Source organism: Mesoplodon mirus (assembly GCF_964341445.2).
Source record: "Mesoplodon mirus genome assembly, chromosome: 1".
Taxonomy (NCBI): Eukaryota; Metazoa; Chordata; class Mammalia; order Artiodactyla; family Ziphiidae; genus Mesoplodon; species Mesoplodon mirus.
Genome location: NC_138976.1, coordinates 11,555,055 through 11,573,675, shown reverse-complemented (window position 1 = coordinate 11,573,675; position 18,621 = coordinate 11,555,055). Strand labels below are relative to the sequence as shown.

Below are 18,621 nucleotides of genomic sequence, written 5' to 3'. Positions count from 1 at the left end.
GTCCTACCCAGTTGCGTGGGGATTTTTCTGGTCCTTTTAGGTGTCCGAAGTCTTCCAGTAGTGTTCAGCAGGTGCTCTGTGAGAACTGTTCCATTTGTAGATGTATCTTGATGTCCATATGAGGAGAGGTGAATTCTACATCCTCCTCTTCCGCTATCCTGATTCCTCCCCTCTCTCCATCATGTTTTGAGCACTACATTACTTTTGGCAGAAAAAGGTATTACAGGCTCATACTTTTCCCTGCCTCAGCTCTGGAACTAGACATTTCTTCAGGGAGTCCTGGCTCCTTTTAGTAGGAAATGAATTTAGAAACCAAGATTTGGGCACTTTGGTGTGCTCATTCCTACCTGTGTATAGTTGACCCCAGACCCTTTCCATGGATAGAGACAGGGAATCTCTCTCTCTCTCTCTCTCTCTCTCTCACACACACACACACACACAGACCTACAGTACACAGTTACATCTCCGTTTTCTATATCACATATGTTGAAAGCCATGGGTTCACACCCATGGCTCTAATTCTAATCCAACATGGGAATCATTCTAGTTTCCTCCCTTTACAAATCTGTAACAATAATCTAACAAAAGTGAAAAATCCTGCCCCTATTTTCTTAATATATTTACTTGCTTGTATGTAAGCAATCTCTTTTCACTGCCCCTACCTCCCTCTACATCTAGATGCCCTCCTTGCCCTGCTCGAACACTGACATCCAATGCTAGGCCACCAATGTCTGCCTCCCTCCCTCAGACCTCCCACCAATAAAAAATGCCCTCCTCACCCCAGGCTCCAACACCCTAGTGCTGGGCCACTGTTGCTGTCCTCTTTCCCACGTGGCTCCTCTAGATCCCATTGAAGTTCTGATATCTGGTGCCCAGATGATGCCAAGCCACTGTCACCACTGTTCCACATAAATAAATGCCTCACTCCTCAGCCTCCAACACCCTCAGCCAGGTTGCTCTCTGGCTTAGATGCCCTCCTCACCCTCTGCCATCCCTTCCATAGGGATGCCATCATTGCCCTATTCAGGGCCTGATAACCCTGTTGTGTCAGTCAATTAAATAGACACTCTCATAATGTAGCTTAGGCTCAGGCACTCCATGCTGAGCCATCATGGTCACTTCCCACGCCTCCAGCTGAAGCCTACCTACCCTGCCCAACTTTCCCAATGACTTCTGGACTTGGGGAAGGGATTCTGTTTTTTTAATGAAATCTCTTTCCTCATGTTCTAATCTGATAACCCACACCTTGCAAACAATTAAGCCAGCTGTAGGCAGACTACCTATCATCTGTGTCATAATTCCTTTAACCAGAAGAAATTTAATAAAAAGAGTCCTCTGTATAAGGGAAACAGACTTCACTAAAACACATCACTGATCTCAGTCTTTAACACTCCAAGAGGCAGGGTCCTTATCTGGGGCAACAGCGCAGAGGATGGATACACCAATTTTACAGGGTAATAATCCTATCTCCCCTATGCATAGTTTGTACCTACCCAATCTTTCCTGTATCCCAAGACATGTTTTCCAAAGTCTAGTAAATTTTTTTTTTTAACTGACTGGAGCTTATATATGGGAGAAAAAAAATGTGAGTTAACTTCCAATTCTAAGACTGTTAAGAGCTTACATGCTATATAATTTTATTTACTAAAGACCCCTTTCAATTTTGAATGAAAAACTGAATGTTTGACAAAAGTCAACTGTGAATCAGCAATCAACAAACAGACCCAAGGTGGCCTCTTAACTCATTCATCAAAGAGTACTTCACTTCTTTTAGGACAGAATTCCCTGATATCTAAGTGTCCTTTCAGAGTGAGTGTAGTGATCTAGGGAGCCATTTCTATTAGTTATTCCTTCCATTTACTGTGGTCTCTGGAATACATTTGCCAGTAAGTAAATCTAACCTAAAGATTTATCCATTATTCACACAATTTCCACCTTTTCTCCAAAAATAGCATTTCCCAAAGTATGTTCCAGGAAACACTGGCATCTCAGAATGTTAATACTTGTCATGGAATTAAAAGCATATGGGACCAAATAAGTTGGGAATATTTGGGTGACACAGATTTCTCCACTGTAGGACTTTTCAGAGCCTATATTACATGAATCCTAAGGAGACAAAGATGAGACACAGCTTTCCCTTTCCCTGACCCAATATCACTCAACTATGGTAACCCTTTTTCTTTTTTTCTTTCGGTACGCGGGCCTCTCACTGTTGTGGCCTCTCCCGTTACGGAGCACAGGCTCCGGACACGCAGGCTCAGCGGCCATGGCTCATGGGCCTAGCCGCTCCACGGTATGTGGGATCTTCCCGGACCCGGGCACGAACCCATGTCCCCTGCATCGGCAGGCAGACTCTCAACCACTGCGCCACCAGGGAAGCCCGGTAACCCTTTTTGAATGGAGCATTTCTTAGAACTAATGTTCTGTAGAAAATATGATGAAAAAATTCTCTAACATTTAATAATAATATATCTCTTTAATTAAAAATCTTAGGCCATTTACAAAAAAGGAAAATATAAGAAGTTAGATATATGGACAAATATTCAACTTACTAATAATCAAAGAAATGCAATTAAAACAATGAGAACTGTTCACTTGTCAAGAACACAATGAATTCAACAAATGATACTGGTGAGAGTATGGTGACCCAGGCACTCTTGTACATTGCCAGTAAAGGGTATCTATCTTTTAAGAAAACAGTACAATTCTTTTGGAAAGCAGTTTGGCAAATGTTTTTGAAATGTTTATGTCCACTAACCTTAAAATGGCCCATCTGAGATTCTCTTCTTAAGGAAACACTCCAAAATGAAGAAAATGTTTTATGCTCAAAGATGCTCATAGCTATACTTATAATAGTGAAAAAAACTCCCAAATAATGAAAATTTCCAGTAATAGGGAAATGTCTCAGTAAACCAAGGTACATGGTACATGATATGCAGCCATGAAAAAGATTTACAACGTTTTTATTAGCATGGGCGAAATGCTTCTATTATTATGGTACCTAAAAACTGTGGGCGTCAAAAGTCTAAATACAGATCCAGTTGCCCCTTGACGCCCATGGAGGATACTTCAACATACCATTTCTTCCAAAAGCACAGTGAGGTAGAGCTGAACTTTTAAAGTGATTTTCAGACCCTTAAAAAAATTACTGTAAAAGCACAAGAAAGCCCTACTGAAATGGGAACTGGGACAGCTGGTTAGGTCACTTGCCAGTTAAGTGTTTTACTCACAATACCCAGCAATTCAAATTTGTGCCTCAGCAAAATTATTATTTAATACATACGATGAACTTGTGGAGCTGCTTGGGAATGTAAGAGGGTGACTATTAACTCTGAATGCTAAGGGTCTATTATTATTTATTTAATTCAAAAAGTAAAGGAAGAAAACATCCCAAAATGCTAGCAATATTTATTTGGTGGGGGGAGGGGACGGGGGAGGGACACATATTAGGAGTGATTTCTCTCTTCCTTCCTACTGCTTTCTGAATTTTCCAAACTTTCTGTAACGGGAATGCATTACTTTTTTAGTAAACGTTTTAGTGAAATACACGGCAGCAAAGTTAAAGTTTACTTGTTAAAAAGAATAAAATAAAAGGCAAATACCTGTCCTTTTGTCGTGTAATCTGCCAAGATGTTAAGCAGCTTATAAAATACTTCGAACCAGGGGAGATAGCTGGGGGAAGAAGAGGAAACACATGGAATATTAGTACGCAGGTCAAAAACTTTAACCAGGAGCTAATTCAAGATGGTACATTTCGGTTTCTCTCTACATCGTGAAGAGCCTTCCTGTCATAGGCTGTGCTGGAAATGCAGACTGGTAAAATGTTAATTATTTCTGAGATTTTAAAAATTGCCTGTGTAAGGCAGAAGATTGAATGTCCATTATAAATTATTCCCATGCCTCAGAGCTAGAACAGGTTCACAGAGAAGAAATTCAAAGCAGACTCTGCAATCAGGAACCATCTCTGAATAGCCCCCCAGGCCGCACACCCACCCCTTCCAGGAGAGCTTCTGTTCAAGTTTCTCATGATTGGACACACACAGCCACACACACATACAGCACAGCACTTCCACTGCCGCCATGTGCAAGGTGTCTCAAAGGCCCCATGAGCCTGAAACCACTCACCAAACCTTCTATTACAGTGCACCCTTCCCTGTACTTACTGCAGAAAGAGCTCTAACTCTGCACCCCACCCTGCCCTCCACCGGGTTCTGAACATCATGTCCCTTAACTCTGATGAGAGCCTGGTCCTGACCTTGCTCCACCCTCTGTGTGGCTCATAGAATGGTCTTTCTAAAGTGCGAATCTAAGTGGCACATTGGATTAAATTCCTGCAGTGGTGCCCCATCACTACGGGACTTCTTAGGACGGTGTTCAAGGCTCCTCTGTCAGGTCCTTGACTGTGTCTCCGGCTGTCCTCGCCCTGCAGCCCACATACATACTCCTCTCATTGTAGCCACGCTCCGAGGAATGTCCAGGCATCCTCAAGCCTGCCAGAGCTTACACTGCATACACTTGGCACTTTTCTCCCTCTGACCCTCATGATCTAGTCTAGCTGATTTCTACTCATCCTCCTAACAGTTCCCCGCCCCTCCCCCCTCCCCCTCCCCCTCCCCGCCTCTCATGCCCTAATTCCCTTTTTTCTGTGCTGCCCTGTCACGTGCAAACTCAGTCCACACACCATGTGGCACTCAATGGCGTGTCTGTCTTCCCGGCAGACTGAGCATGACGAAAAGGAAGGATCACATCTTTCTTTACTTTGTCTTCCCAGGACCAAGCATGGAGCCTAGCAGACCCTCAGGGCTCAGTGTTGATAGAACAAACAAAACCAAACAAAGACTAACAACGAAGGTGCATTGTTGCTACAGAATTATTGTTGAAACATACCCCTACTCCCAAGAAGTTTTTTCACTTAAAATTTAAATGGATTTGTTCTCCATAAGAAACTTTTCCAAAGCAGTATCAAATACTCATGTGGGAAGAGCGTCATACCAAGCGCTTGCCGTCCTGCTCACATCTGCCCTGCTGCGCTAACAGTATCCGTTACTGATAGAGTGGAGTACTGACTCCATCCTGCCAAGCAGAGGGAAATCAGCGCCCTGGACAGATTACCAGCTGTACCGCTGAGGGTAATAAATGAAGTGAGAGGCAATAGAGAGGACAGATAAAGCGCACAGTTCTCTGTCATTAACGTCTGTCTGAAGCCAGCACATGCTACTGTAAAATTTAAGTAGCTTATCACAATATACTGATAAGCAACTTAACTTTTCACTTCTATGACAGTGTTATCACTTATGTTAATATGTTTCAATCAGCTCTGGCAGCTGCATATTGATTATTACAGAGCAAATGACTGCTACCACTTTACACAGCATTTCCTTTGGCAGAGTAATGTAAACATTCAAGAGGGATTAGGGAGGAGATAAGTTTCTCCCTTCCTATTCTGTTAAATAAACCTCGGCTGAGCTAAAAGCCATTATAGAAGGAACAATAAATCCCCTCAGAAGAAAACTCCTGCCCAGATTAGAGGACTGGTAGCAAACAAATTCAACCAAGGATTACAAATATCTTTTTTTTTCCCCTGAAAGAAAAAAATACCACTAGTTAAATCCAGCAGGAAGGGGTCGAGGGGAAGCAAGAAGAGAAAATATTTTCTTGTAAGGAAACCATGGCTTCAAGTAAATGAGAGAAAAGCTGGAGTTATTTTAGGAAGTCCTGATCAAGTGACTTGGGACAGGCTGGCTTTTCTGATAACTTAGGACTGTGGTATGTAGGAAGCAGTTTTGGCCACTAGGTTCAACTGACCAACATAGTTTGGGCCCAGAACCTCACACCTCCGCGTCCTCTCGGGCTGTGAGGATGCAGGAGGTTGACATGGTACGGCCACCCAGCCCGCAGCAGACTGTGCCCAGGTTCTCACACTCAGCCTCGACCTCACCAAATCGATTCTTTTTGGCTACGCTAAGCAGAACCCTCAGCCATGGGAGGTTTTGTAGTTACCCTGGAAATCAGCCATCTCTTTCTTCCTTCAGCCTGACTGGACACAACTGTTCCCCACATGTTGTCCCCTGTGCACTGACAGATGAATATCTAGTGATGGCAGTGTTAAGGTCTTGAAACCAAAACCCAGCTGTCTTCTTCAAAGGATCCCTCTTTTCCCCTGTTGGGAGGCCAGGGTTCACAGCTGAACTTCATCCAGTGGCGTTTCCTGTACTGCTTCATTAGTGCGGACACGACAGCTTCACACTGCCTGCAAGGGTGCAGGTGAGGATATGGAGACCCTCCACTCCATTCTGTGCCTGTCTGTCAGCATGGAGTAAACACTACTTCCCAACCCAGAGACAGGAAACAAACACTCCATTACGCTGCTCCTCCCGGGACAGCTAAAGGAGTTCCAAACATCTCAGCGCCTGCTCAACTTGCTACCTTAATGCAACCGCTCGAGTTTGCAATGCAGAGCATCAACATGTGGTGGGCTCAGTCCAGGGGCCAAAAATCCCAACCACAAAGGGTCCCTGCACGAAGGGTCCCTGCAAGAAGGCCACGGTCCTACGTGGGAAAAAGACATATACAACAAGGACTAATAGTTTAGGTGGGGGAGCTGGAACTCTTTCCCAAGTGTTTTATTTAGCGTAGGCTTTTGGATCAAATTATTAAATTAAAAGGAGCATTATCATGACCCAATCAGCAGAGCCTTGATGGGAAAAAGCCAAAATGGGAAAAGTCTGCTTCCCAGGCACCGGCCTTGATCCAAGATTCTCTTGCCAAATCATAGGTCAGGTAACTTTGTCCCAGGGTCTGTCCTTACTCCCTGACCTGAAAGTCAAATGAAGAGGCTTTTGTTTCGTGTGAGGCAATATAAATTCTTAAACTTGAGAAGAGCTCAGGCAGCACTCAAGTATTCCTACACACATGACCTCACTAATGTGGGCTATCACAAGCCTTTGTGTGAAGTGCAGGGGCAGGTCCCAGAGATTGCACATAGAGTCAAATGGCTCACAGTCAAAATCACCTGTAAAAATGCCCTTAAGATGACTCCAATGTACAGCAGACTTGGTTTGTATAGAAACAAAGCAGATGGCCCAAGTTTGGGGGACCTATTGAATGAAAACTGCCTCTGTTCAAATCTGTCAGCTTGGTGAGCTGCTTACCCTCCAGGTGAACTTAGGAACTGAGTCCAACAGAGGATAGATAGATGACTCACTTTTCTAATCTCACTCCACTGAATGGACTTTCAGTATAATCATTCCCACACATGTACGAGTGACCTGGAATAGTGTGTATATGATGGGATTCCACTCCAGTGTCTTAAGTACTAAAATAGAAAACCATTACAAGTTTTAAAAAGCTCTCCCACTTCACTTGCTAATAGTTTAGTTCAAAGCCATTAAATGAGCCCAAGCAAGGTAGAGGGTGTGTGTGTGTGTGTGTGTGTGTGTGTGAGAGAGAGAGACAGAGACAGAGACAGAGAGAGACAGAGAGAGACAGAGAGAGAGAGATGGGGTGCAATGGTGGCAGAAGCAGACCAAGTCGAGAAAGGTGACCACCTGGGAGAAGAGTAGTCGTGAGCAGGATGTCACAGCACAAGCATGGAGAGGACGATATCCCCCAGATGGAACAAACTCGCACAGAGTTTTGGAGCCCAAGTTGGGTGAGGAGGGTTCCCTGGTAAGGAAAAGTCAGGGCTCCAGGAGGATAAGGAGGGTGTCTATACAGGAGGTGGCCTGGCTTGCAGTGTCAGAACTCAAAAGGGGTAAGAAGGATGTATAAGTAGGGGAAAGGCCTGGCACTGGGTAACGAAAGCATCTATGTCAGTAGAAAGAAGTTGACTAGAGTAGTATTAGAACCCAAGAGGATTAAAAAAGAGCATCTGGAAGGCAGTCCAGTGTGGGATGCCAGAGCCTAAGTGGACAGGAGGGCTTCCATGAAGGATGGCCAGGCAGAGTCCAAGCAGTTGAGAAGGATGTCCATGGCAGGAGGAGACAGCAGTGATTGCCTTGCCTACAATGTCAGAGTTCAAATGGGGTGAGGACGGCAGCCACAGAGGAGGGGGCTACAAAAGAGGGAGACTGGTTATACACAGGGGAATAGATCAAGACTGATCAAGTAAGTAAATATATAATGAAAACCAAGCTCATTACTATTAGAGAAGAGAGTTACAAATATGAATAGGGAGAAAATAGAATGAACCCTGCCACACTGAACTGGAATTACATGTAACTATGTGAAATCATGGAGAGAGAGAAAAGAAATACAAATACAAATGTATGTATGTACATTATTACAGATATTACAGACACATATACAGGTACATATATTCTCTAGCTCTAGCCACTGAAGGGCCTGGCACAGACATCCCAATTATAATAAGCACACTTAATGCCCAAATCCTGGCTTCTAAGTACCATTCTCCACTAGAAGGAACCAGGGCTCCTGGAAGAAATGTCTGATTCCAGGGCCAGGGCTGGGAAATACCTTGTGCTAGAAAAAAGGCAGTGCTCAACATATGCTTAGGACATACCAATGGGACACAAAAGCTAGTATGGATGGGTTCCTACTGACCGTATCTGTGACAATTTGAGCATCAAAACAAATAAGGATAGAAAGAGATCATTTAATAATAACTAAAACAGGAAATCATGAGTCTATGCCGGAATAAATAAGCAAATTAAAAGTTTGGTAAGGATAGGATGAGGATATTCCTAGTATACTTCTTAATTACAAAGGGAAAAAGAATGGAGAATCCTAGGAGATATGTCCTCAATCAAGGAGTGGGACAAACTGAAATAGTGTACCACCTGGAGGAATGCAATGAAAAGAACGCAGAATACTATTATATTCCTGCCACAGAGTAGAACTTAATTCCTGAGGAAACATCAGATAAACCCAAACTGAAGAACCTTTTACAAATGAATAGCCTAAATGTCAAGTTCTTAAAAGTCTAGGAAACATTGAGGAGTTATTTCAGAATAAGAAGACTAAAGAGACGTGACAACAAAATGCAACATGTGATTCTGAACTATATCCTTTATATACACTCACACTTACACACACACACACAAATGGGAGGTCCAAGTATTACACGGCAGTACTGCATCAAAATTAATACTAATTTTCTGATTTTGATGATTGTAATGTAGCTAGGTAAAAAGAAACAATCTTTTTTAACACATACTAAAGTATTCGAGGGTTACTGGGTATTATTTTGGCAACATCTCCCAAATGGGGCATTTGTATTATACTCACACTTTTCTGTATGTTTGTTATTGTTTCAAAATTAAAAATAAAATGGGGAGGAGAGAATCTAAAGAGTCTCTTCTTCCATAAAAACTACCATAAGTAGGAACTTCCCTGGTTAAGACTCTGCACTCCCAATGCAGGGGGCCTGGGCTCGATCCCTGGTCAGGGAACTAGATCCCACATGCCACAACAAAGATCCCGCATGCCGCAAAAAAAAAAAAAAAAAAAAAAAATTCCCGCATGCCGCAAAGAAGATCCTATGTGCCACAACTAAGGCCCAGCGCAGCCAAATAAATAAATAAACAGTAGACCAACTAGAGTATACAGAATAATGACATGAGTTGGGAAAATAAAATAAAAAATTTAAAACCATGGTTATAGGGAGGGGCATGCAATGGAGAGAAGAGCTGGTTGCAACTGTGAGTGGGAGTCAATATGCATCACAGAGAGAAGGTTGGGCTTCAGCTAAGTCTTGAAAGAGGTTGTTCTCTGCCTAAGGGAAGAAGGTTGGAATCGGTGGGGATAAAGAGCATTAGAGGCAGGGAAAACTCATGAGCAAGGGCTTGTAGGCACAAACCACTGGTGCAGTTGGAATAGCCAAAGAGTAGGGTGCGCAGGCTGCAGGAGGACAAAGATGAGGCAGGGGACAGAAGGGCCAGGCTCTGGAGAGGCTCTCATATGCCAAATGCACGGGCCTCCCTTTTATTCTGGAATCGGTGGGGAACCAAAGGGCCAGTTAAAGAGAAGTAACATTCTGAAGATGAGTATTTAGAGCCAGGCGGAAAGTGATTGTCTCCCCCTCACCATAGCCCAGTGGGTCATCTCAGCCTTACCAGAACCACTGTCCACTCTGCTACCCTAAAAAGAAAAACTTCGATAATATGATCTAGTTATGGGCTTCCCTGGTGGCGCAGTGGTTGAGAATCCGCCTGCCAATGCAGGGGACACAGGTTCGGTCCCTGATCTGGGAAGATCCCACATGCCAAGGAGCAACTAAGCCCATGAGCCACAACTACTGGGCCTGCACTCTAGAGCCCGTGAGCCACAACTACTGAAGCCCTCATGCCACAACTACTGAAGCCCGCGTGCCTAGAGCCTGTGCTCCACAACAAGAGAAGCCACCACAATGAGAAGTCCGCAAGGAAGAGTAGCCCCCGCTTGCCACAACTAGAGAAAGCCCGCGCACAGCAATGAAGACCCAACAAAGCACCCCCCCCAAAAAAAAATATATATATATGATCTAGTTATACACATAACTTGAAAAAGATCAACAAAACGCTCTGGCTGGAGTATGAAAGAGAAATGAAAAAGTACTTTATAACAAAAAATTTAACATTTAAACACTCAGGCACCATTATATTAGAAGATATAATGAAATAGTACCTCCCTGAGGGCTTGCCGCAGATGTGCATCTACTCATGTTTGGAATGATGAGTTTAAAGCTAAGAAGAGTGACATGCAATACAGTCTTTCAATTTTTCTTTGTGATTTCCACTGCCTAAGAAGCTCTTAAAACTCCATTGCAGGTACTCTAAGAGAGGTATCCCTTCTTTTCTTACTTCCTGCCAGCAGATTTTGCCAAGATTCATTGGATGACAAAGCATCCCTTGGCTAAGGCTACTTGGCATATTACCAACCCCCAACCCCCAAATTTAAACAAGCAGAGCAGCATGGGACATCGGGAGAACACAGACTTGAGTCGAATAACCTTGTATGAATCTCAGTTCTGATACTTAGTAGCTGTGACACCTCAGGGAAGCAATCTCTCAAAGACTCAGTTTCCTCTTCTACAAAAAGATACACACCATCTAACTAATGTAACTGATGTATACAGAGACACCCAACCCCAGGCATGGAATACTCTTCCTGTCCCTCTCTGCCTAACATTCCTGGTGTCTGCTTCAGAGGTTCCTCCAGGACTCTGTATAGGAATTCATCAGGCCCCGCAGTCACCAGAGCAGACAGGAAATTACAACCTGTTATAAGAGGAAGATACTCACAAATGATATGACCGCTTAAACCAGTAAGTCCCCACTTAGCCCTTCCAGTTTGACTAGCATCTATACCTACTCCTCTGTCAGTGTCTCGTTGGTCAAATGTCTACAAAAAAATGCAAATAAAGGACTTCCCTGGTGGTGCAGTGGTTAAGAATCCTCCTGCCAATGCAGGGGACATGGATTCGAGCCCTGGCCCAGGAAGATCCCACATGCCGTGGAGCAACTAAGCCCGTGAGTCCCAACTACTGAGACTGCGCTCTAGAGCCCACGAGCCACAACTACTGAGCCCGTGTGCCACAACTACTGAAGCCCATGTGCCTAGAGCCTGTGCTGCACAAGAAAAGCCACGACAGTGAGAAGCCTGTGCACCGGAACAAAGACCCAACACAGCCAAAAATATAAATAAATAATAAATAAATAAATTTATTTTAAAAAATGCAAATAAAAGTTCAACCTTTGCAACGGATGCAGGATTTCATGAAACCCTTGTTAGAGATGCTGGACAACCGCTCAGGGCTAAGGAAAAGTGACTGATAAATGAAGGCCTGGCAGCATTAGACCGGGTAACAAGAGACGAAGAGAAAAATCAAGAAAAACAAGGATGGTGGCACATCAAAAGAAAATGAATTCAATATCAAAGGGTTAAGAGAGGCCTTGGGGAAATTGATGACGTCCTCAAACACTTTGGAAAAATGACTCCTTTTATGATTATGCTATGAAAGTCAAACATGAAGTGTTATTATGTCTGAAAAATCATACCACCCCTGACAAAAAACCCACTTGACTCATTATTCTAAGAATTAATGTGTTGGAATAAAAGCTAGATTTTGTCAAAATGAATTTATTTTCAAAGTTTGTTTCATTTTTTCTAGATAAAAATTCTAAATAACCCCATTTTTACTATAAAATTTTGGTCCCACTTAAACAAATGCATTTTAGTCCCAGAATATGAGGCCATCCTGGGCTTACCCTATATGAAGACTCACCTCAGTTCTTGACTAGTATCAACTCCATGGGAGCAAGGATCATGACTGTATATTGACTGTTTAATCTCTAATGTGTGCCTGGCACATATCAGACATCCACTAAGTCAGAACTTCCCTTGACAGATGTAACTCATCCCTATAGTTTCTACTAAGGCCATTACCACTAGAGCCACAGAGAAACAGTCAACCAACTCTTACTGGGAGGTGGGGTTCCAAATTTAGGAGGCAGCATTTTGGTTAGAAAAATGATCCAGAACCAAAAACAATTCCTATCAGTGGACTGCTGGAGTGACAAATAATTTAAAATAGAGTGAGCAAATAAATATTCAAAGCAGATCAAGAAGTACCCACAAACTTAAGATTTCTTGCTCCTTGTCCATCCCTTCAACACAAGTAAACCCTGCTATCTACTTTTTTTGTTTCTACTTCAAGTACTATGGGAAGATGTAATATGGGAAAATGTCAAAAACCAAGCTGATTATTGTAGTTTGGCAATTTAATTTTTCAGGCACAGGTGAACCTCTAAAACTGCTCAAGAATCCTCTAATCCGTTAGTGTATCAGGCCCCATGTTCCCACAGAGTCTACTCTAAACTTATTCTTTTTCTCCCATCTCTAATCCATTTCTACTGCTCTTCAGAAGATTTTCTTCTCTCCAAACTTACTGAAGAGAAAAGCTCTAACATGAGCTTTCCTTTCTCCCACTCCTACATCTCTCATGCCCTCCCCTTTCCCTCCCAGTTGGAGATGGAAAGTGGGAAGACCCTAGTCTCCAACCACACTGCCTTCTGTAAGACTTATCTTCTCTCTCATTACACTCAGCCAACAAGCATTCCCATCTTTAAGCCCAACAAAAACCACCCTTGTGTGCTAGTCTACAGTTCTCAAACTACAGCCTTAGCACCAAGGTGCACACATTCCTCCCTATGAGAAAAACATACCACATCCTCCTGAGCTAACCACACTAAACTTCAATGAACATACTCTGGAATTTAAAATTGAGGTGATGTTTACAGTCCAAACATCACACATTTCCAGATCATTCACTTTTCAAATGTTGCAGTCAATCATCCATGAAATCACATATTCCTCCATATTTATTAAGCCGCATCCAATATATGGCTGGCACTCTGCAAGGTGAATGGGGAATGAGACCCAGGACCCAGCATTTGGAGAGCTCACTGTCTCATGAAGGAAGCAGACATACTGACAAATACTGTCAGCAGCACTGGGTCAGTGCTATGACAGAGGTTCATAGAGGGAACAGAGGAGAGGTTCTGGAAAGTCTTCCCACAGGAAATGACACTTCGCTGATCAACTTTACACAGACTGCAAAGTCAGGAGACCCACTGTTCTGTCACTAGCTGTGGCCTGAACTGTGTTTCTTCTCCCCCACATGTGAAATGGGGATATATTATCTATACTCACATGGCTGTTGTTAGGGGGAAACATATGCACCCACCATTGAGCCTGGAACAGAATAAACAATGGTTTTCCCTGATGAAATTGTACTCTTTTGCCATTAAGATTAAAAGTTGGAGGAACCTAAATAAGAAAAAACGAACAATCCCCTTTGGGAGATCAGAGCAAGTCTCACTCAATCTGAGCATTCTGCTTTGCTCACAGTTGCTAATCTCAAATTGTAAATTTATTATGGCATCTGGTTAAGCTCAAGAATCTCTGACTTGTGTCCATAATTAACATCCCATTGTGATACCTATTACATCTATGCAGGAAAAAATGTTATATGCACTGAATGAGCAGAAATATTAATTTGCATTAGGAAAAAACCCAACAAGCTCCCATAAAACATCTGTGCTTACATAAATCTACCCAAACATACACTTGGATTTGATTCTGGAAACAAGGCTCTTTTCTCTCTTGATGGGTATTCAATAATTGTTGCTTTTAGACGGCGGATGTGTCGTCTTCTTTTCTATGACAGTATTACCATGATTGAGGGAGACTGCTCAGGAGGAAAGCAAGGAGGCACTTTTCTGTTATCACCGGTGAAGTGTTGGTAACAGAAGATCTGTGGAGTAATGACACCTGCACTGACAATTCAGTGTAATTCTCAGATATTTTCCATTGAGCCCAGAGAGGATGAGCACATAGGCCTTTCATCATTTTCCTGAGAGTTTATGATGCAGCCCACTCTTGTATTCACACACCTGCAAGTTTTTTTCCCCATTCAGAGCATCTTATTTTATGGTTTAAATTACTACTGTAATATAATGTAATGGGTTAGTGAGGGTCTAACCATGGCCCACCTTACAGAAGCTTTCACAGACTAAAAGAGAAACACATTGTCTCTACTGAAAATGAAAAACACAACAAAAGGAAGAAATGGCTACACAAGAAGTCCTGTCCTACTTTCAGTAGTAAACAACAAAATTAATTATCCTACTGAGACACCATTTGATATTATTCTCATTTCAGAGCTAGGAAGTGGAAGCTAATGGGGAAAAGCAGGAGATTTATCAAGCAATAGGTGCTTTGAACTATTATTCTTTACAACAACTCTATGAGATGAATTATCATTCCATTTTACAGATGAGAAAACTGAGTCTCAGAGAAGTGAAGTAACTTACCTAGGACAGCACAGTTACTAAAAGCACAGCTCGGACACAAAACTAGTCCAATGTGATTTCTATCCTACTCACTCCATACAACACAGTGTCAGTTGTACAACCTGATCAAGTACAATAGTCAGTCCTGAGATTAGGATTTTAAATCCTTACCTTGCAGTTCTTACTGTAATGCCCTGATAAAATGAAAGCTTGCCTCCAAAGGTCCCTCAGCTCGAAGCGTTCTGAGCAATCCAACTTTGGCTGCCTCCCAACAGTTCAGCATGTTTTCTTACTTTGCCAGCTCCAGGGACACTAGTCATGTGTCAGCTCTTTATTGCTTTAGGAATTAGCGTACATGTTATATTCGGAAACACAAATATAAATAGCTCAATTTAAAATGTTTTAATCAAGCATGGCAAAAGAGATATTTTAAGTTTCCAGTGCTGCGTGTCAAAACCCAATGCCTCTGCTACCTTAGAGGTGTATTTTTAAGAACTTATCTAAAAAAACAATGGCCTGTGTCATAGATTCTTAAACAGACTGTTGCCTTTTTTAAAATTTAAAGCATAAAGCTTTAAATGTATGCTTATGGTGACAATTAAGGAAATACTAGATTAGACAGGGCATCAGTTTTCCACGAATAGCACTCATTTAAGTTCATTTCCACCCCAGATCCCTGCAGATCTCTGTTACGTCATTCAATCACAAATCTCTCTATAAAAGTGTCTGGCTGTCTCTTAAAACCATTTACGCTCTATGCTTCAATGCCTTTCCTTGGCAACTTTTTCCATATGCTTAACTTCTTTCAGGAAAGCAGTTCTGTCTCAATTCACAGGACAGCACACCAATCAACACAAGCAAGCAGGCAGGTAAAGAAAAGAAAAAGGAGAGACGGGCACATAGAGAGAAAGTAGAATATAAATGTAGCTGGTCCAATAAAAGTCATGTTTTAGAAGGCAGAGAGCTTTAGGCCAAACGAAAACTAACCAACCACCTACCCCCAAGCAACCAGAGAGCTCTGAACTTGAATTTATAACCCAAACACCCTGCACCATATGCAACTTGAGACACACAACTGGTAGCACTACTGGGGGTTTATGACTTATGACTTGTTCATATTTAATTTGTAACCAAACACTTCCCCTTCCTCTTTGCTACCTTAGAACTCTTGATTAACTCTTGTTTTCACAGGTCAGAGGTTAAATAAAGGAAGGGAAGCATTCTGGGGTGAGATTGCCCAGAGCACCACATCCAAGAGTGACCTGTGCGAGGAACGTTAAAATAAGTGATAAGACTAGAGATTGCTCAAGACAGCTGATGCTCAAAGACTCCTTTGGGTACAAAGCAGATCTTGCGACTAGGGAGCTGGCAAGAAAGGTGGACAGGAAACTGCTCTCAAGTTACCTTTCGTGACAGAGCAACTCTCTCACCAAGAGGTTTCTCCCAAAATGTTTTTGGAAATGAGACTGAGGTTTTAAGGGAAGGTAAAACAGGAATTCGTATAAGCCAAACAACCCTTCTCCTTGCTTCATTCTGCCACAGGCATCTGTCCTGCCCACCAGATTCTCCTACTCCAAAGAAAACCTCCATGGCTAGCACAAGGGAAGCAAATTTCTTGTACACACACAGAGGCACAGCTACCCTGCTGAACAGGGTATAATCTGTCCAACTGCAAGATCCACCTCGTACCAAGTACCTTTACCACTCATCATGTACCAAACTGATTAAAAAAAATAATAGTAGAGACCACCATTTATTCTGGAATACCAAATGCCAGGAGCTTTACATGCATTTGTTGATTTACTCCTCATAGTAATTTATTAAGTAGGTACCAGTACATCCCCAGATAACATATGACGAAACTGAAGCACAGAAAAAGTAAGTAACTTGCTCAGACTCACACAGCCACAGAGTAGATCAGGGTTGGATCCAGGTCTATGTGACTTGCTATACCAGTAGGTACTTTTCTGAAAAAAATCTTCCTCAGGGAACAGTATCAGTGAAGTACGCACTAGACAGCACATACACTTTACATGTGATCAGGTGTTTTCAAATTGTCAAAATGCGACAATGCTCATTTGTTTCATAGCTAGCTCTCGTTTGTTCGTTTGTTCGTTCCTTCTTTCCTTCATTCATTCATTGCCTGATATAAGCCAGGCACTGGACAGAGAGTTGACTAAGGCATAACTTCCACTAAAGTAGGTCCCTAATTTAAATTTGTATGTGAAACCATTATGGCATTAGGAATGATCTGATAGAGGCAACAAAAACAAAACTTGGAAAATGTGGGAAGCAATGGCTGGGCCTCCATGCAAGGAGCTAAGGCATGCGTTTTCTCTGCACCATAATCACAGAACACAGCCAGAGCCTGGAGCAGTTTCCTCAGCTGAGCGCTTCAACAGGATGGAGGAACCCAATCCTGAGCAGCCTGAGAAGGTGGGCGTCCACTACCGGGTGATCAGGTTTGAACCATAAAGTGCCGTTAGTCACTCTCTGTTGTTTCCCTGACAAAAAATCCTGCCCCTCGGCCACTCCTTACTTTTAAAACAATCTTTGTGCTTATGGCTGATGTTTTATTATAATCCAGGAGGAGTCCGTAATGCTAAAAAAGCCTAAAATTGGTGTTATTAACTCCCTTAAAGTATGGTAGGTTAGAGGAAGGTCAAGTGTTTGGTTAAACAAGTCATAAGTCATCAGTCCCCAGTAACACCACCAGTTGTGTGTCTCCCTCAAAAGAAACCTGAAAAACTAATCCTTAGAGAAAGGAAGCTTGGCCAGCAAAGCTGGCAGAAACAGGTTTCTCTGACATAAATTCTTAAACTCATATAATATGAAAGAGAGCAGGAAAATTATCTTTCAGCGAGTAACTATTAAAAGCAGAATATGGGGACTTCCCTGGTGGCGCAGTGGTTAAGAATCCGCCTGCCAATGCAGGGGACACGGGTTCGAGCCCTGGTCCGGGAAGATCCCACATGCCGCAGAGCAACTAAGCCCGTGAGCCACAACTACTGAGCCTGTGCTCTAGAGCCCGTGCTCTGCAACAAGAGAAGCCGCTTCAATGAGAAGCCTGTGTACCACAACAAAGAGTAGCCCCCACTCGCCACAACTAGAGAAAGCCCACGCACAGCAACGAAGACCCAACACAGCCAAAGATTAATTAATTAATTATTATTATTTTTTAAAGCAGAATATGAAGGTTAAAAAAATGTATGCAGGAATTATTTTTACTTTATTTCCACCAGCATTAAATGCTGTAACAATTTTTTGGTACTATATTGTAAATGCAAGTTCCTTACCATGTGTATAATAGCGAAACATATGTACTCACATCTAAGTATGTACTAAGAGAATGGCTAAATAAATTATGATAAATCCAGGCAACAGAAAATAAGGGTTTAGAATATTTTTAGTAATTCTATAGGAAAATGCCCATGAAATAATATAAAGTTGACTCAACTGTGCAGGTCCATTTATACATGAATTTTTTCCAATAAATACAGTACCTGTATTTTCATTTTACAGAGTTTTAACTAACTGAAGGGAAAAGTTTGCATTCAATTACTGATCATAGTATGTGGAATCAAAAGAACTAGGGTTTGAACCCTGCTTCTATCTAAACTGTTTCAGCTTCCTGCCCTTGGGTGAGTCTTTTAACATTTCCTCTGTTTTTGAGGCAGTATGTGGATCTTCAACTTGCGATGGGGGTTGCACCCCTAGCCCCATGTTGTTCAAGGGTCAACTGTAGCTTGAAAAGAAACAATGTTCGCAATTATGTATCACATGCAATCATACACACTCATAGAAAGATTAGAAGATGAAAAATTAATAG

The 18,621-nt window shown here is 42.4% G+C and overlaps 1 protein-coding gene across 3 annotated transcripts in view; it reads right to left on the bottom strand.

Moving 5' to 3' along the window:
* Window positions 1-18,621, bottom strand: part of DENND1A (DENN domain containing 1A) — a 554,990-nt gene that overhangs the window by 285,072 nt on the left and 251,297 nt on the right. For all 3 annotated transcript variants that reach the window (XM_082612220.1, XM_082612221.1, XM_082612222.1), the window contains exon 6: window positions 3,603-3,672. In XM_082612220.1, the coding sequence (XP_082468346.1) occupies window positions 3,603-3,672 (70 nt within the window). The remainder of the gene's footprint in view (window positions 1-3,602; window positions 3,673-18,621) is intronic.